General features: G+C 47.6%; 1 protein-coding gene across 4 annotated transcripts in view; it reads right to left on the bottom strand.

Moving 5' to 3' along the window:
- MYZAP (myocardial zonula adherens protein) overlaps window positions 1-20385 on the bottom strand; it is an 86456-nt gene that overhangs the window by 38585 nt on the left and 27486 nt on the right. For 2 of the 4 annotated variants that reach the window (XM_036107018.2, XM_036107021.2), the window contains exons 4-10: window positions 19373-19465; window positions 15740-15853; window positions 12619-12771; window positions 9387-9512; window positions 8236-8364; window positions 3949-4028; window positions 2442-2547 (exon numbers count right to left, since the gene is read on the bottom strand). In XM_036107018.2, coding sequence (XP_035962911.1) covers window positions 2442-2547; window positions 3949-4028; window positions 8236-8364; window positions 9387-9512; window positions 12619-12771; window positions 15740-15853; window positions 19373-19465 — 801 coding nt within the window. The remainder of the gene's footprint in view (window positions 1-2441; window positions 2548-3948; window positions 4029-8235; window positions 8365-9386; window positions 9513-12618; window positions 12772-15739; window positions 15854-19372; window positions 19466-20385) is intronic. The other 2 variants (XM_078079279.1, XM_078079280.1) reach the window with 2 other exon arrangements.

Raw genomic sequence — 20385 nt, forward strand, 5'->3', positions numbered from 1 at the left:
CATTCTGAGATATGAATTCAGCTCTCAGGCCTCTCCTTGGCCATCTCTCCCCCAAGTCCTTCAGCCACTCCTGAATCACTAGAGTTCTCAACTCCTTTCCAACCTGACTCTGCTCCGCTAAATGTGCTCATCTGTCGAGTCTCTTTGCCATGTTTCTAACTTAAAAAAAAAAAAAAAAATTATTCACATCAAGGGCTGCAGCAATTGAGATTTTAAACCATCCTTTAGGGGCGCCTGGGTGGCTCAGTCGTTAAGCGTCTGCCTTCGGCTCAGGTCATGATCCCAGGATCCTGGGATCAAGCCCCGCATCAGGCTCCCTGCTCAGTGGGGAGCCTGCTTCTCCCTCTCCCACTCCCCCTGCCTGTGTTCCCTCTCTAGCTGTCTCTCTCTCTCTCTGTAAAATAAATAAAAAAATAAAATCTTTAAACCATCCTTTAGTGGTGTAAGTTAACACGATATGCAGGGCAAACACACTAATTCTTACTACCCGATTTAGGTAGTGGCTTAAATTTAGAATAAAAAGTCTCTCTTCTTTCCAGTCCCCAGGCACTGTTGAAACCCCGCTGGCCCCTAGGTGGTGCTCACTCTGATGACACCATCCTAAATTTCAGCCTGCAATTTCATTCTGATGCCTGTGTCTTCTAGACCACATCATCCGGACTTAGAGAAGCTTATTTGGGAGATATTAAGTCACAGGTAGAAAAGCAAGGCCCATGGACAGTGATCTTTATACGCTTCCCTATTTTCATATATCAATTTTCCCCTGCTCCCTTCAAATTGGTATGTCCGTTATATTCCACAAGTTAGAAAACAGAAGAATCCTAAACCACTTGAAAGTGTCTTTTGGAGAAGGATCTCTGATCGGGGTACCAATCTTAAACCCTGACAGATAATAACCGAAACAGAAGCCCACCGGTAGGAAGCTTTGTTCCCTGGTTCTCTAAGATAAAATCTAAGAACGATGCATACCACCTCCCTGTGGCGAGTTGGAAGAAATGCAGTGCTCCACAGTCAAAGAGCCTCATGGGGAAACAGGGACACCCTTGCCCCAGACTTCCTGTGTGTGAAATTCAGAAGCAGAAAAGCTATGATCTGACAGCCAGAGTTCCCCGAGATACTAACTTAAGTGTGATGAAGCAATGCTTTTCCTGGGGAAACATGCTCCTAACACCTAGCTAGTGTTGATACCTGGGCAGGATCTACCCATCACGGTCGCGCCTGCCTGGGTGTGCAGTCGGAGTGCAGAGGGGCTCCTCGTTCTTCTGTTCTGCTCCCTGACACTCGCAGATGAGGCAACATAGGACTCACAGGAGTCGACACACTAGGACTGCATTTCTTGTTTAGGCAACAGATTTCACCTAATATATATGTTTATCCGACAAGAGAAAAAAAAGTATCCCTCCCCAACCTCACAATCCCCTGACCTTAACCTCACTCCACTCATATCGCCAACATTTTAGAGATTCATAGACATACTTTTAATCTTCCCTTTGACTGTTACGTGTGTGATTTATTAGTAGACATGCTTTTAATTTCAATAATTCATGAATAGGTAACTTCTCAGAGTAGTGCTTAATATAAGGAAAATGTTTTTTTCTCAGTTTTTCCACTGCCAACCAAATGTTTAATTAAATTAAAGCCCTTTCGATGCCAGATAGAGAATTAGACCGTAGGGAATTTATAACCCTGTTAGGACTAACTGTTCCTTTTTTTCTATCTGATTTATTAATAGCGAGAAAGATACAATAATATGTGGTTTGCTGTACCACAGCTTGGGCTTTCTTCTACCGATCTCCACGAGACAGATTAGAGTAACACAGTTAAAAGATTTTTTTTCCTCTGGCAGAAATATAAATGTTCAACTTACCTATTGTTTCCATTTAGAAAAACAGACAAGTAAGCTATGTCCAGCATACAGTAAACATATAACTTGGTCTGACATCCCACAGACAGACGGAGAGATAAAGGATGGAGAAGAGAATGAGGGCAGAAGGGAGAGGAGGAGGGGGGAGACAGGGAGCAGGGGAAAAAAAGACACCTGTCCACCGAGGAAGAAAAGATGGAGTGACCCCTGGGAGATAGACAGCCAGGTGCAAGGAAGTGCAGAGACCTGAGCTAAAGGAAACTTTCCTTGTCACACCCGTGGGTCCCCTGAGCTGTAGGCACCCCCTTGGGGAGTCGCTGCCCTCTGAAAGCCATGAACTAATGAACTGGGCTTCCCAGCCTTCTTAACTGTAACCCTTTGATCTGATTAGAGGGATAATCACCAGTCCCCGGGGGGGCCATATGAGAAATTTCCCTCTGGGCCACGAAGACAGTGGCCTGAGTATGTTCACTTGTGAGCCACGGAAAACTGAGCTGAGAGTCAGAGCTGGCTCTCGGGCTGACATGTCCCCACGACAGGCAGCCATCCTGGCCCGTGACCCTTCACAGGGGCTTACCTCCTCAACCATCTGCTTGACTTTCTTCTGCTGGCAATGCACCATGTCGTCGAGGTGCCGGATCCGTTCCCGGAGGCTGGCAGACGCCTCCTCCAGCTGCTGATACCTAACACAAAGAGCAGAGCGGGCCACGGGGTCCTCAACCAGAGCAGCAGTGAGTCTCCCGGGGGACTCACTACTGTCAACCAGCCCACCACAGGAGGAACACGGGACTCCTACCCGAGCTCCCACTTGCAAGGTTTACCTTGTGTAAGGACAGCAACACTACTTTCCGGGGACTGAACCAGAATTTGGGGGGCACCACTTACAGAATGGGGGGCTCTCTGTTCTGGAGTTAATACAATATTATAGACTATGTGTTATACAAGTCAAATGCCTTGAATTGGAAAACGGAGAAGGAGAGGAGTCTAGTACCACAACACAGTATCTGAAATCAAGGGGCCGAGTCCTGGGAAGCCTGGAACTGTAGCTGCCTACACACCATTTATTTTGGGAAACTGGGAAACACACTGAAAGAACTTCTCTGCATCAAAACAGATGGGCCGCTTCCTAAGATGCTTCATAGTTCTGCCTTAAAACAGCACAAACTATCCTCTGACTTTGCTCGGTTCAGTGAAACCAAAGGAACCAGCAGACGGACTCTTCAGTGCTTTGGGGCCACTGGAATGGAGCCGTGGACAGAGGGTCTGGTGGTCGGCTTACCCCTCCCCTCTCTGCCAGGCTACGTTAAAGTCTACAGAAGACCGCCAAGTCCGAAGTTGCAGAGAGGAAGGAAAATAGACATTTTTCAGCACAAACCACGTGGCAGGCAGCACGCCCCCCAGCTCCCTCACAGTTAGTGACCCAGTGAGACGGGCACTGCCCTCCTCACCGTAACCCCCTCCCCCTTTAAGAAGAATTCTCCGTTTACAGATAAGCAAGGAATCTCAGCAAGGTTAAGCAACTGGCTCAAATTGCTCGAATCATCCCAAACTTGTTTTCCTTCACCAGAGGGCCGTGCACGGCCTCTCTGCCTTCCAATTTCTAGTGGAGACCACGTACTGCTCCATCATTTTCGATGCAGGGCTTTATATGCCCATAGCCAGGGCACAAGGCCAGGTTTCAGTAAACAATGTTTGGAAACAAAAAAAGGCATTTTAAAATTAGTTTCCATTGCAAAAGTATTAGTCACAGCTAATGAGGCTTCTCATCAACAAGGTGCATCCTGTGGAGTTGAAGGTTATGGAGAACATTTATAGACTGAACTTTTGCACCCGAGACAGCCTGTGCTGTGTCTCTCTGCAGTAACAACCAGCCATGGGCTGCAAGACGTGGCTGTGAGCTCCTCGAGAAACTGGCCCCGTAGTGGAAGCTCTCAGCCCATAGTGGAAGCTCTGCAGACTTTTACACGTAGGAGTGTGCAATAGTGGTGACCAAATGAAGGAAACTGCAAGGCCCTGGCCAGCCCACAAAAACACAGCATGTCTGCCGTCCAAGCCCATTACAAGCTGAAGGGCATTCGTCTTACCTTTCCTTGTCAGAATCCATTATCTCCCCTGACATTTCTGTTTCATGGTCCAGGAGCTGGAGTTGCAGCTGATGACGTTCCTAAAACAGACACCGATATTTGAAGCAGTGGGTCCCACGATGGACAGAGAATGTATATCGAGCAGGTCCAGCACTAGTGGGGTCAAGTCTACAGAACACCCAGTGGGGTCTACGCATCCACCCACCAGAGTCCAAACAAAGCTCAAAAATGCCACATCTCTTGGTGTACATTTACAGATGTATTGATGAATTAGAGACAAATATCCTGGATAAAGCCATTCAAGGTTTCTTTTTAATGGGGCGCCTGGGTGGCTCAGTCCATTAGGTGTCCAACTCTTGGTTTTGGCTCAGGTCATGATCTCAGGGTCGTGAGATCGAACCCCACGTCAGGGCTCTGCGCTCCGCAGGGAGTCTGCTTGAGGATTCGCTCTCTGCCTCGGCCCCTCCCCCTGCTTGTGTGCGCACTCTCTCTCTAATAAAAATAAATAAGTCTTTAATAAATAAATAAGTATTCCATCCTCTTAGGTTCAGACATCTTGTGAGAATTTATAGTTCTAAAAAATGAAAATCCATACTCTTAAGTCAGTGGCCTATGATATTGCAAAATTCTTGATTATTTTCTGCATCTCTGGAATTTGGGTAATATCCTATGTACTAACCTGGGTGGTGTTTACACAGATAGGTTCACTTGTAAAAATGTATTGTGACAGGATAATGGGTGCCCCCCCCCACAATGCTGTCCACACCCTAATGCCTGAGGCCTGTGAATCTGCTGCCTTACCCAGAAAAAGGAACTTTGCAGAGGGGATTAAGTTAAGGGTCTTAAAAGGGGGGGAATGACCCTGGATTATCCAGCTGGGCCCTTACCAGCAGGAGGAAGAAGGGCTGGAGCCAGAGAGGGACAGAGCCTGGAAAAGGCCACACTGCTGGCTTTGAAGCTGCCGGCTGGAATCCTGAGTCAAGGAATGCAGGCAGCCTCTAGAAGTTAGAAACGCTGAGCAAATGGACTCTCCTCTAGAGCTTCCAAAAGGAACCCAGCGCTGCCAACACCTTGAGTTTAGCACTTCTGATCTCCAGGACTATAAGATAATAAATTGGGGTTGTCTTAAGCCACTAACAGTGGTGATTTATTATAGCAGCCATAGGAAACTAGCACATGTATCAAGCTGCGCATAAAGATATGTACCCTTTGCTGTATATATGCAAATTTAAAAGTTTATCCAAAAGAGGTAATGTAAGAATATGGACTATTATTTCTTCGGACAAAGTGGAAAATGTTAATAAAAGCATAGCACCCAGGGGCACCTGGCTGGCTCAGTAGGTTAAGCGTCTGCCTTCGGCTCAGGTCATGATCCCAGGGTCCTGGGATCGAGCCCCACATCGGGCTCCTTGCTCGGCGGGGAGTCTGCTTCTCCCTCTCCTACTCCCCCTGCTTGTGTTCCCTCTCTTGCTGTGTCCCTCTGTCAAATAAATAAATAAAATCTTCAAAAAAAAAAAAAATGTAGCACCCATCATAACCAAAACTGCTCTAGAAATACGTTACAGATGTTGGTGTCGTAGATTTCCTTCAAATGAAATTTATCAAAGCCCATTCACTATATTGGCAGGAGATTATTTTACGTTAGGCCCTAAGTACTCCTGTGCATCATCATCATTCTCAGAAATTCTCCCAACAAACTCTTACTGCCAAATTATTAAAAGCAAATCTTTGAAACTTTAACTCCCGTAACTTCTGAAGTTACAAGCCGTGGTATCCCAAGGAACAGACTGAAGAGATGGGGCAACAGCCCGCCCTCGCAGGAAGAGTATACATTATCATTGATGGATTTAGCATCGTCAAGGAAGACCAGCTTTTAGTGGGAATCTGTTTTTGTTCTTAAATCTCTCCAGCAAAGACACAGCGTGGTTCGCTGCTGGCTGGAAGTCTACAACAGCCCTGAAATAATAGTGATGGACCTTTCAGAAACGAGCACCCCCATGGCAGACACCCAAAAAAAGCCGTCATAGAGCAGGGCAAGGCCTTACTTCCAGCACACTTTAAAAGTTCGATTTTTTTTTTCTAAATTGAAGTACAACAAATCCTAAAAGCACACTACATGATGATTTCTTACATTTGTATATGCCCGTGAAACCACCACCCAAGCAGACTATCACCTCTCCTGCAGCAGGGTCCCTGAGAGTCACACTCCTTAAAAGATTTTTACTAATCAGGAAAAAAAAAAAAAAGTGTTTTGAAAATCCAAAAATAGGAACAAGCAGGATAGGACACTGCCACAGTTCGTGCCTGGGGAAACGCTGTTCACGGAGGGTGGGAGAGACATCTGACCTCTTCTGCTCTGAAACAGGGATCTCTGAGGGAGAAGAAGCAGTCCACTGGAATACCTAATCCTAGCAAAATAAAGCAAGCCTATCTCTCACCTAAATGGAAAAGAGGATTTAGAGAAAGGACAATCCATTTTCATTCACTACAGAAAAAGCCGATGGGACTTGGGGAACACCGTGTGTCCCATAAATGCTGGCAGGGAAGGCTGGCCTTCCTCCCTCCCCGGCCTCCCGCCCATCACCTCTCACACGGGCTCCGTGTGGAAATCAGTGGGGGAAAATCCACTTTCAGAATCCCAAGGGTACAAAGAAGATAAGCTAGAAAAAAAAAAAAAAGTCCAGCTAAAAAAAAAGCTGACTCTGGGGGCAGACACATAGACAAGTCTGTAACAAAATAAAAATCGGAGCCCCACATTTTTGAGCCACGACTATATGCCAGGCACTGGGCTAGGCACTGTGTGTGGACTTTTCTCGTTTACTGCTCACAGAGCCTTAAGCAGAATGATGACTATCAGCATGTTACAGAAGAGGAAATTCAGTTTGGAAGAGTCAAGTAACTGCCCACAACTAGAAAGAGAGGCAAGATTCAAACCCTAGGTCTATCTGATTCTAAAACCCGTATTTTGAGCCACCCCATGGGCAGGAAGTTGGCCTCCTACCCAAACCAGGCTGCCCACTCCCTTTGTGCCTGAATATGGCAGGCGAGTCTATCACCCACAGGGAGCATTCACGTGACCAGTATCTTCTGCGGTCGTCAGGGAGAGGGAATGTGGGAGAAAGCTCACCTAAGTTCTAGAAAATGCCATCACTGCCCAATCTTTTCTACCACTGCCAACCGATCCTGATGTTAGTCTTAAGCATGCTGCTTTACCCTCTTCTCTTCAATAAAAGACAGGATTCTGTTCTCCCAAGGAGGGAGGTGACACTGTGATGGACTCTTCACTTTGCTCAAGTCCCTCCCAAACAAAGACATTACCTCAAGTGGGAGCCCCCACAAGCCCCGAAGCTCCAGAGCACGAAGTTTCATGCCATCCCCACCCTGGTTACACCTCGCCTCATCAGGGGACCATAGGGGGCTCTTCGCTGCAGACACCAGAGGTGAGGAGACAGACCTCTCTCAGAATCACTGGAAGCCCCCGTGTTGACCTTGCGCACATTGTCATTCCCCCGGCTCATCACCAACAAGGGGGTTGCTCAGCATGCGTTACCGGGGGCTCTGATGTCACAGTCTTGGCAGGTGGCCACCGCCCTGTAGACCCACATGCTGCTGAGAGCCGTTCTCCAGAAACCGTCCACAGCTTGTCCCCAAACTACCCTCCCCCAGAAGTCAGCTGTCACCTGCTAAAGGTCACCCTGCCTTTTTCTTCCTTCCTGCTTTTTCTCTTTCCTCTCTCCCACCCCTTCATCCCGTTTTCCATGTTTTGCCTAACGTCCGGCTTCCTCCCTTGCTCTCAACTGGCTTCATTATCTCAGCCGAGCTCCTGCCTTCCCCAGCCACCCCACCCCCACCCACACCCACAGAAACATGGGGTCCTCCACCTGGCTGGCAGATGTGGGGTGTCCGAGAAAAGCCAACCTTTCAGATGCATGCCCACTCAGGGTACGGATGGAACACTTAAATAAGGCTTGGTTACTCAATGAGTAAATGGAAGATCGTGCTTGGGACCCCAGCAAAGCAGGGTGTGAAAATACTAATTTTTGTAAATAATTATATACGGAATGTTTTTTAAAGCATCAAAATAGTTACCATAGGAAAAATGAGAACTTTGTCAGACCTCCTCACACTTTATTTTATAGCTTTGTCTTTCCTGTTTAAATCACAAATTGGAGGGACGGGCGGGCTGGATGCTGAAGGCACCTCACGCCTTCAGACAGGCCTGCCGGGACTACGGAGAGGCGGGGAGTCTGGGCAAGTGGGCGCTGGGCCCAGAGCAGTGTCTGTTACCTTTTCCATGCGCTCAATCAGCCTGTCCAGCTCTCCGATCCTCTGGTCCTTCTCCTCGAGGCTGATCTCCGCCGCTTCCATCTTTTTATTGGCTTCTTCAATAGCTTTCAGAAAATTCTTGGTTTCTTCCTGCAAAAGCAGCACATTGTTCTCAGCACAGCCTTGGAGTCCCGAGGCTGCTAACTATGGTCCAAACAGCGCCGGCCTTGCTAAATCATGATGTCTCTCTAAAAGCACACCCTTGGGGCCTAGGAGTGTAATGAACTCAGATCAGGGACTCCCATGATTCTGATTCTCACCTGGAAATAAAGAAACATCGTGTGGCTTTTTGATGGGCCCAGTTCTTTTTTCTCCTTTTCCCCCCTGACTCCTTATGTCTAAAAAAACAAGCCTGCGAATGTTATTTCTCCCTTGACTGGATGCTCAACGTGTCAGTGTATTTGCCAACAATATAAAGGGAAGTAGAGCCATATCTGGAATTGAATGCAGAATGCCTAGACCTTCTCCCATATCGCAAAGCCCCAAAACTCGGTCAACCATTCAGCGCATTTACAGAGCTTTAAGAACACAAGATAAGGCAGGCGCGGACTCCCGGCCTTCGAGGAACTCACACTCGCTCCTAGAGAAGCCAGGCTGTGAGGTGTACAGCCCACCTCTAGTAACAGGGACCACAGAACGCCACAGCAAAGAGCGCAGAGAGAGTGCGGGCTTCCCAAACGCACAGGACACTTCTCATGGATGGCAGGGACTTCACGCATGGGGAGGGTGGCACTTTCAAGGCTTTGCCTGAGCTCAGGGAGGAGCAAGGGCAGGGAAGGAGGGCATCTCGGGGCAAGGGGAGCAAATGGCAGGAGAGAGGGCACAGCTGCACGCAGGCCCGGGACCAGCCGGGAGACTGGCAAGTGGCGAGCCCAGCCAGAGAAACGGGTGTGGTCAGAGGCAGAGACTGGGGGCTCTCCTGAGCAAGGAGGGGGACGCACAGAGGGAGGGAGGGAGAAGTGGGGGAGTGAGTGCGCCAGTGAGGAAGCACCGTGACCCTCACCCACGTTAGAGTCCGCTGACGCCTCCCAGCAGAAACCCTGCTACCTCAGCCTCCCAGCAAGAACGGGCGAACGTTCTCTGTTACTCCATGGCAGCTGGGTCATACACACCAGGAGAGCCTCCTTCTCGGCGCTGTGGTTCTGCCGCTCTTCCTGCAGCTTTTCTTCGTACCAGTTGTACAGCCTCTTGGTCATCTCCCTCATCACCTCAGCGTTGGCTTCCTGGGAGGACTGCACCTACAAAGACGCTCAGGTCAGAGCCCCGGCTTTTGCCGGCTCCGGGGAACCAGCACCCCTCACGGCGTGTGCGGGAGGCAGAAGCGGCAGGGACCCATGGGGGAGGGACAGCAGGAAGGTGGGGCTGAGCCCACGGGTAGAAAGAGACAGGCGGGACTTTACACAAAGACCCTCCACGTGAGTGAATTTTTCAAGAGACAGAAATGTACCTAAGTATCAGCCCTGTCCCCCCAGTTTAGCCACTTTTAAACTGAATTCTCCCAGGGCGCCCAGCTGCCTCAGTCGGTTAAGGGTCTGACTCCGTTTCGGCTCAGGTCACGATCTCAGGGTTGTGAGATGCAGCCCCAAGTCTGGCTCCGTGCTGGTGTGGAGCCTGCTTCAGATTCTCTCTCTCTCCCTCTCCCTCTGTCCCTCCCCCCACCTCTAAAAAATTTTGAATTCTCTCTAAAATGTGTCCATGCTTCAGTCTTCTTAATCCCTTTTTTTAAGGACTTTTCCTGCCTAATGTCTTTTGATCTTGAAATTTTATTATCTTTTATGCTATCAATTTTAACAAACTTTTTTTTCTGGATGAGATTTCCACACCCTAATTAACCTCAAAAGAGATGCTTTTTTAATTCTGGAATATTCTGTTGTAGGCTGACAAAAAGATCACTACATTATTAGAATTGGGTCGGAGTAGGATAAGCAATAAAATTTAAAAATTCAAAGGTTACCTATTGAAGGAAGGAATGAGACAAAAGGGGATATTACAGATAGAGATACTCTATTTCTGAATATATTGTTTTGTAGATTTGACTCTGAATTAAGTAAATCATTTATCTGCTATAAAAAATAAATAAATTTCAAGAAATTACCTACCAAGACCATTCAATGGGAAAAGAATGGTATTTTCGACAAACGGTGCTGGGACAAATGGATAGCCACATGCAAAAGAACGATGTTAGACAGACGCCTAACACACCATAGCCAAAAATTAAGCCAAAATGGATCAAAGGCTTAAATGTAAAAGCCAAAACTATAAAACTCCTCTAAGAAAACATAAGGTAAATCTTCATGACCTTTGGTGAGGCAGTGGTTTCTTAGGAGACCAAAAGCACACGTGACAAAAGATAAACAGAAAGACTTCATCAGTATTTAATATTAAAACTTCTGTGCTTCAAGGGATTCCATCAAGAAAGTGAAAAGACAACCCAGAGAGTGGGAGAAAAGATCTGCAAGTCACATATCTGGTAACTTGTATCCAGAATATATAAGGAATTTTTACAATTCAATAATAAAATATCCAACTTTAAAATGGGTGAAGGCTCTGATAGATTTCTTCTTTGGAAAGATATACAAATGACCTAGAAGCACATGAAATATGCTCAACATCATCCGTTATCAGAGAACACAAAACCACAACGAGATACACTTCCCACTCCTGGGATGGCCATCAGCAGTGAGGCAGTACCAAGCGTTGGTGAGGATGTAAAATGGTGCAGGCATATTTCTAGATTACCTTTCATACAGTTTCATACAGTTTGGCTCGTCCCCCCCCACCACCACATGCATACATTATTTTAAAATTTTGTTATGTCAGAGAAGTGGGGAAGCCTTTGAAGGCAAGTTGCCCACATGGAGTGGAATCTGTCCCATTAATTACCCTGGCCAAACAGTGCCTAGGAGAGACTTAAGTTCAGCTCATGTAAGAAATCTGGAGCCAGCCTTTCCATACATTTGTGCCTTCCTAAATATTGCATGTAGAAACATTCCCACCTGGTCTGGTGAACACTCAGCCAGGGACTCCTGGTTCCTGTGCAGGCCCAGCTCAGGAGAGAAGAAAAAGTCAGCAGTACTTTCTGGCTTTTCCAGCAACACACCTCTTTTTTTCCAAAGCTAACTCTTATTCAGACACACAGTATATGAAATAATAAAGAGAAGAGCTGCCCTGTTTGAAGTGAGGCAAAGAGCAGCTGATCTACTCTCGAGCAATCTGGTCAGGGTGTTTGTGTTTGGCCAGGCAGACTGTGCGGGCACAAACCCATGGGGTGACAATCACAGTGATGACACGGTGTAATGTGGCAACCCTTCCCTCCGTGTGAGGCAGCCCCACATGAAGGGGGACCACATGTCCCTGTGTGTGTCCCTAACTCAATTTAAAAAAAAAAAAAATTATTTATTTGAGAGAGAGAGAGAGGGCGTGCGAGCAGGGGGAAGGGCAGAGGGAGTGGGAGAGAGAATCCTCAGCAGACTCCCCGCTGAGCACGGAGCCCAACGCAGGGCTCCATCCCACGACCCTGAGATAATGGCCTGAGCCGAAACCAAGAGTCAGGTGCCCAACTGACTGAGCCACCCAGGCGCCCCTCCCCCAACTCAATTCTTAATAGCACCACCTTTCACTCCCAAACGTATTCTGGTTTGAGCAATAGATTATATGGATACACGGCCTAGGAGGTACTCTCCCTTTAGGATTGCCTAATGCTGTGTTGAACACAATTGGAAAGCCACAGACTTAAGTACGAACAAATTCATTCAGGAAGTAATTTACCTAGTGCCTTCTACAAGCCACCCAGGGGTCTGCTCCTACCAGGGGGTAGGAGATCAATCCAGGCTTCACATCCGGAAGGGGCCTTAACACCTCCAAGGCAGGAGAAGCCCCGCTGAGGAATAGGCACAGCCTGGTGGACAAGAGGGACACTGCCCAGAGCCCTCGGTCACCCACGGATCTTCTTCCTGCGTGCTCTCAGGCTCTTTCTTCTCACGCCAGACAGAAAGACCTTGAGACGTCAGAGAAAATCTAAATAGTGAAGCTTCTGAATTCCCAGGCCTGTGGGCACCCCCAGGGCCCTCTCAGTATGCGACAGCAGCGCCCTGACGATGGTCTCAGCAGCCCTTGAGGCCGCCAGGACCGGGGCAGGAGTGCCCGCTGGGGGTCTTCACGGGGCACCCCAATCTAGACTGACAGCAGCGAACACAGAAACCCCCTCAGTGCCCTCAAGCCCGGCCCTGTGGAGTTGGCCACAAAAATGTGGGAAAGGAGATGGAATTACCGAAGATGGGAAGAAAGAGGAGAAACGGGAAAGAAGAGAAGGGTCAGGGGGACATCAGCGCTCCCCCACTTCACCTTCATTTTCAGCAGCTGGTTTTCAACTTGTGCCACCTCCAGCTGCCTCTGCTTTTCCCGCAGCTGGCCCATGGATGCTTCGTAGGTCTGCTGCAGATCTCTCATTTGATCCTTAATGCTGCTATTTTCCAAAGTAACATCCACCAGGGTTTTCTAGGGACACGAGAAAGAAATCAAAACCAGATCCGGCGAGTGAGTCAACATGGCCAGAGGCATGCACCGGGACATCCCTCTGCCATTAACCACTGAGAGAGAGGTCAGGCCCCGGCCGCTGCAAGCCGGGACGCTGGTGTCTGGGGGGCTGAGGGTCCCCCAGCCGTGGGCAAGAGGTCAGCGAGCCTCTGCCCACTGCTTAGGACGGACGGAAACGGCCTAAAATGGAGTCTTTCCAAGGAAAAATGTTCATAATGCATCATTTCACATAGAAAAAAATTGGGTTTTGGGAAAATAGTAAGGCTAGAACAAATCCCATTTTGAGAAGGAAAATGTATAAGCATTTGTTCAAATGTATCTATGCAGAGAAACTTTTTTTAAAGACTAGGATGAATTTCACCAAAATCCAAATAATAGGTTATCGCTATGTGGGAGGATTATGGAGGATATCTGTTTCCTTCCCTGTGTCTTCTGTATCTTTCAAATTCCCACAACAAAATCGAAAAACAAAACGTGTTTTGGAGAATGGAGATAGTGCCCTTCTTCCTTAAAGGGGCCGTCACTGCTGTGTTGGTGGCCTGCCTGTCAGCACGGGCTAGCACGGCTGAGGTGCTGGTGATGGCCGCAAGGGCGTCACCCTCCCCTCGTAGAGCACGGCGGCGACGAAGGAGCACCAGGAGCAGAGGCTGGTGACTCGGAGGGGTGCCTGACAAGCATCAGAAGCCTGTTGATGACTGCTCCAGGCCACCCACCGGAGCAAGAATGATTAAATACATACTGGTGTTTAGTTAATGCTTTGGGTTCTACTTGGTTAACTCCTCGTACAGAGAATAGCCTCCATAACCCGAATTCTCACCACTGGGCACCGGGGTATGGGCACCATCTACCACCTCCCCAAGTCGCGTTCAACTTTCAGTTAGACGTGGAAACTCTGGTGTTGGACCCATTTTCTAACACCTTTGTCCTCTTTGTAGATGATCAGTCCCTGAAGCTTCCTCAAGTCCTTAGCCTCCCCTTTGGATAAAAAAACCTCCTCGAATCAGGAGAAAAGACTTTTGATGGAGGTACACTGATATTAAAGAATATACAGAAGCCATTTGGAAGCACAGAATCAGAAAATATTTGAGCTGCAAGGGGCTTTAGAAACCACCTGGCCCCACCACCCCCTCTCCAAGGCCCACTGGCTTTAGAGATACAACTCTTGTGCTCATGAGCCTACATCTGGACCCAGAGACCAGAGTTCTAACCCTGACTCTGCTACTAGCTAGAAGCTAGACACCTCGTTCCAGTCATTTCTCTCTGCTGGCCTCAGCTTGTTGATCCATAAAACAAGGGGACTGGAGATCAGCAGTTCCTTCCCATTCTGACATTCTTTGAAATCAAACCAAGGGTCTGGTCTCATGGTCAATAATAATGAACATGGGACCGTCTGGGCAATGGGAGAGGTCAGGGCCTTGCAGAATTAAGAAACCAACTATCTTCAGACTCACTTGAATTTCCTGGCTGTGATATGGTGCCTTTCTTTTCTCCTTTTTCTCCTTCTTCTTCTTTTTAACAATAGGTTTTAATGTTTTCATGATAAAGCTCCTTGGTCTGCCCCAGGCCAAGAGGCTGGACCATAACTAGGAACCAGTCAGGGTACCTGGGTCACCGCTGACCCTGTTCTAACAGCTGACCTCACGGCCTGGGGCACCAGTGGGATGGCAGATCGGAAGTAACGGTGGGGAAGAAAAACCAGAAAGTCAGTACCCGTACCAACCAGGTCTGAGCTCAGGGGAGGTGCGGCATCTCCCAGTTAGCCGGGAGTGAGAAGATGCCCCAGAGAGAAGGAAAGGGACCTGGCCAACCCCTCTGGATGGCAGGAGGAAGGGAAAGCCAAGGCTACTGACTAAACCAGACCCAGAGCAGGGCCAGGCCTGAGGCCAGGGGAAACCGGGCGTGCACTAAGAAGGACCAGGAAAAGGGTGAGGCTCCGAGACCCCACCAGAAGTGGCCTCCCAGCCACCGGGGCTCACTGCGGCGCCCACTCTGTGGTTGGCACTGCTGCTCTACCAGCTGTTACTGGACCTTAGGTTCATGGGGAAGGGGATGATCCCAACATGAAAATCTGTTTATCTGACAAGTCATTTACGTAGAACCGGGAAGGACAGTAATAGCCGTGGGACCTTTAAGAGGAGGGTAAAAAGATAAGAACCAAATGAACTTGGAGGTGAGGCAGAAACGATTGTTATATCTGGAAACTAAAGCCAAGGAAGTGGTTTCTGGTGAATGTAACACTCTCACTGAACACTTTCAGGTTAATTTGCATAGGAGACGCAGGACTCGGCTGGAAGGTGACAGCGGGTGGCACTGGCCTGGTGAGCTCCCAGCAAATCAGATTACTCACGAGAGCAATCCTCCGGAAGTGGAAGCGGATTGACAACACACATCTGGAGGATCCTGAGTCTCTCTGCTTCCCTGTCGGCACGCATAGGATTTCTTTTCTTGCGAAATAATTTCTAAGTTAGGCAAACGTGCTTCACAGCCCCTGGGAGCTCCTGGCCACGCGTGACTACAGACCGCCTGTGATTAAGTCTGTCTTTCCCGTGCCTGGGTGGGGCTTCCTGAAACCGGGGCTGCAAGGAGCAGGGACTGATGTGCAGTTCTAGGCACTGACACTTAAGACCCACTCGGGTACCTGCTGGAGAAAGGGCCACCTCTAGCATGGAGCTCAGGATCTAAACTCCCATTTTAACAAAGGCAAAAACAAATTCAACTCAAAGATTAAGAGCCTCCTCTTGGAAGCACTTCCTTTCACTCCCTTCACGTCCTGGCGGGGTCTTTACTGTGGCCGTGCCTGAAGGATCCCGCATAATGATCTGAAGACATCCCGTGACTTGCTTTTCTACAAACGCACAGGGCCCACACCTGGTGAGGCGTGCCTGCCCCGCAACAGAGGGCCCCGGGCTAACGGTGAGCAGATGAGTACCTGCAGGCCGATGGAGTCCGACGTTAAGGCTGAGTTCGTGGCATTAAAACTGTCCAGGGCTGACGACTGTGTCTGGATGTGATTCTCGAGATACTCCTGCCGAGCCTGGGAAGCCTGGGCAGAGGATGAGGTAGTTACACAAAACCACATATACCCGCAACAAGCTTCGGTTAGGCGAGAACCTTCTCCTGATAGTTCAAGGACAGCTTAAGGTTACAAAGTCAACATCGGCATGACCCAGAGAGGGGAAAGACATGAACACTCTTCCTTCACGTGTCCCCCCGCAGGGCCTCGCTTGGTCCTCAGCACGCATAGGGCAGCCAGAACACCCCGCTTTATATGGTGGAGGGAACCGAATCCGAGGAGGTCAGGGATTTGCGCACCAGCAGCTGAGAAGGGGCGCTGCTGCGCCTAGGACCGAGCTGGACCATCTTCTCCTGCCAGCCTGCTCTTCCTACCCACCGCGGAGAGAACACGCGTGCGGCGCCCGCCCCCCTCCAGCGTGTTCCGGGGCTGCCGCCGCCGTTGTGTGCTCCCTGCCGGGCGTGCGTGTGCAGCACGTCGGAGACGCGTCCGGCAGCGAGAGGTCCAGCGGGGTCACGCCAGACGTGCAAGAAGGGCCGGCCGTACTGCGGCAGGAGGCCGGGAAGTAGGGGTAAGGGCGCGGGGCAGGCTCACGGGGGGACGCCTGTGGGGTGTGGGGGCCCACGGAACGGGCGGTGGCCTGTGGGGGGGACCTGTCCCCGCGGGCCGTGGGAGCGGGCTGGGCGGCCGTGGCGCGTTTATCCGCCCGCAGCCCTGTAATCAAGGCCGCGGCTCGCTCTTCAGCGGGTCACCTCCCAGCCGAGCCACGCGCCAAACTCTAAGGCACGACTGTCCAGCTGTGCTTCCTTCCTGCAGATACTCACCTTTATGGAAAGTGTGTCATATATACGTGCACTTTTTTTTCTTCAACATTATGAATCACAAGTACAAAAAAAAATTTTCTTTCCTCACGGGCATTAGCTTGTTTAAACCAGAGGAATGTTATTTTTTCTTACATTTGAAAGTAATACCTTCACGTAGTTCAAACGTTTACAAAATATAAAAGGTAGACACTAAAATCAATCAATCACTCGTGTCCCATCTGCTCAGGTACCACCTGGCCCGCTCTGCCCCTCAACTAAGAATCACGGTTAACTGGTTTCTTGATTATCCTTCTAGTAACTACTTTTGCACCCACAGAACTATCTAACCATACTTATTTTCCCCTCCTGTTTTACACAAGTGGTAGCTCACTGTACAGATTTCCTTGTATCTTCCTTTTTTTTTTTTTTTTACCATCTACTCTGTATCTTTGAAATCTTTCCATATCTCTTTCTGAGGAGCTTACTTGCTCTTTTTATTCTTACCCCCCCCCCATTCCCTCCTCCTCCCCCTCCACCTCCTTCTCCCTCCTCATTTTTTTTAAAGATTTATTTATTTATTTTTAGAGAGAGAATGGGGGGCAGGGGGGAGGGCAAAGGGAGAGAGACTTAAGCCTTAAGCACACTCCATACACAGCGCAGAGCCTGACGCAGGGCTCGATCCCACAACTCTGAGATCACGACCTGAGCAGAAATCAAGAGTCTAATGCTCAGCTGATGGAGCTACCCGGGCACCCCCTTCTTTTTTTTTTTTTTTTAATTCTGTGTATTCTATTGTAGAGTGGTAATTTATTTTACTTTCCCCTTTTTTTTTAAGATTTTTTTTTTTTATTTGACAGAAAGAGACGCAGCGAGAGAGGAAACACAAGCAGGGGGAGTGGGAGAAGGAGAAGCAGGCTTCCCGCCGGGCAGGGAGCCCGATGCGGGGCTCGATCCCAGGACCCTGAGATCATGACCTGAGCCGAAGGCAGACGCTTAACGACTGAGCCACCCAGACGCCCCTTACTTTCCCCTTCTTGATGGACATTTAGGTCTCCAATCTTGCTACTGTTGCAAACAATGCTGTGATAACTAAGCTCATGCATACGTCATTTCACATGTGAGAGTTTACAGAATACATTCTTCAGAACAGAATTGCTAAGTCACAAGACAGAGGCCTTTGCAATTTTGTAGATACTGCCAAACTGCTCCACCCTCAGAGGGATTCAGAATTACGTCCTCTCCAGCAATCTGCCTGTTCTCCACAGCACTGCTAATTGTGTCTTGTCCGCTCCTACAGGGATGCCAGTCTCATAGGTAAAAATTACATCTCAGTTTGACTGACTTTCTCTTACTGAGAATGAGGCAGAGCATCCTGTCAGACATTTAAGAGCTCTTCATCCTTCTTTTACTAAAAGTTATCTATAACAAATATCTTCCCTATTTTTATGAGTTGTGGCCTTTTCTTCTTGATGTCTGTACACTCTTTAAATACTCAGAAAATTAGCCTGTTACCTAGGATATGAAGGGCAATCATTTTTGCTAGGTTTCTCATTGGACTTTGGTGTTTTTGCCAGCACACATCTTTCATTTCAGTGTAGTCAAAGTTATGAAACTTTTCTTTTGCGGTTTTGGGATTTCATGTCAGAGTAACAAAAAGCCTTCCCCATCCCAAGAGTATAAAAGAACTCACACAGGTTTTCTTCTGGCACTTTTAAATATTATCTTCAGAATTTAAGTCTTTGATCTCTTTGGAATTCATCCAGATATAAGTCTGTCATGACAGCATATAAGTTGTCCCCTCAGCATATACTGACTTGTCCATTTCCCTCCCTTTATTTGAGTTGCTACATTTATCACATATTGGTGTACATTTCTGGGCTTTTTTCACGGATGCTTATTTATTTATGTGTCAATATGATACTGTCCTAATCTTTGAGGCTCTCTCAGTTTCTTGTAATATTAATAGAACTAGTCTTCCTCATTGCATTTTTTTTCCAGAATTTCCTCAACTCTTCATATTTATTTTCAGTATACTTTGGAATCATCTAGTCCAGCTGTAGAAACAACATAAAAATCTGTTGGTATTTTTATGGGGTTACATTACATTCATACGTTAACCTGAATAGTACTGACGTCTTACGAAGTTGGCGCTTCCTGTCTAAGCACATGGTATGTCTTTCCTCTTGGTACAGTTTACTCCTAGATATTTGGTAGTTTTCTGTAGCTCTTATTTCTTCTTACCAGTTGTTTTTCGTATACTGAAATCTATTTGTTTGTATCTATTAATTTTTTTACCCTGCTACCTTACCAAATTGTTTTTTATAGTTGTTTTTTATTTTTCACTGGTCCACTTGTGCTTTCTGGGTATATAATCATATAGTTTGTAACGGTGACAGTTTTACATCTACCTGTCCAGTTTTTATACCTCTAAATTCATTTCTCTTGTTTAATTCCACTGGCTAGTCTCTCAGGTACAATCATAAATCGTAACGATGATAGCTGGCTTCCTCGTCTTATCCCTGACTATGGAGGGAATGCTTTGAATGTAAAGATTATTCTTGCCACAAAAACATCCCTTTAAATAATAAACTTAATTCTGTGATAAAATTCCCTCAGTTCATTTAAAATATGATTCCACTCGCAAAGAACATCATAAACTCAAATATGTTCAGGCACCAGCCACTCAGAGGGAGTGCTAAGCCCTACCACCCCTCCATATTTCCAAGTCACTGAGATATTCACTTACTGACAATTCCTGGGTGAGCTGTCGAATCTTCTGTCTCATTTCGTTATAGTCTCCATACATTCGCTTCCTTACTTTTTCCAAAGTGGCTCTCACCTGCAGCCCACAAAGATGCTAGTTAGAGATCAAGCTATAACATTTTCATGTGAGGTTTGCTGAAACCCAAATGACAGGAGGGCCCCACAAAAAAACAATTTTAAGAACATGACAGTTTGGGGGACGCCTGGGTGGCTCAGTCAGTTAAGCGTCTGCCTTTGACTCAGGTCATGATCCCAGAGTCCTGGGATCGAGGCCCGCACTGGGCTCCTTGCTCGGCGGGGAGCCTGCTTCTCCCTCTGCCTGCCGCTCCCCCTGCTTGTGCTCTCTCGCTCTCTCTCTGACAAATAAATAAATCTTAAAAAAAAAAAAAAGAACATGACAGTTTGGGAGATTAAGGGAGAAAATCACTCCTAATATCTAGTTAGAAGCCAAGAGAATTATCCAAATAATACCAATAATAATATGCATCATGATTATATATTATTATAATTATTAACAAAGGTTAATTATCCAAATAATAAGCTCTGAAGAAAAAATGGTTTGTTGAAATTCAGCTATCACCTATCAAAACACATTCAGGCAAGACTTACCCCTCTTCCTATCATGCATTCTTTTGTTTTTTTTTTAATTTTATTTATTTATTTGACAGAGAGAGACACAGCGAGAGAGGGAACACAAGCAGGGGGAGTAGAAGAGGGAGAAGCAGGCTTCCTGCAGAGCAGGGAGCCCGATGCGGGGCTTGATCCCAGGACCCTGGGATCATGACCTGAGCTGAAGGCAGACGCTTAATGACTGAGCCACCCAGGCGCCCCTATCATGCATTCTTATAAGTTGAAAATTTATAACAAGTCGATTCTATAAACAGGTGGCTAGGAGAACCAAAAAAACCCAAACCAAAAAGCAACCTCTAATTTTCCCTGTCTCTGCTCTGACTACCAAAGAGCAATTAAATATCTGGAATATGCAGCAGGGAAGTA

Source organism: Halichoerus grypus, chromosome 8 (assembly GCF_964656455.1).
Source record: "Halichoerus grypus chromosome 8, mHalGry1.hap1.1, whole genome shotgun sequence".
NCBI lineage: Eukaryota > Metazoa > Chordata > Mammalia > Carnivora > Phocidae > Halichoerus > Halichoerus grypus.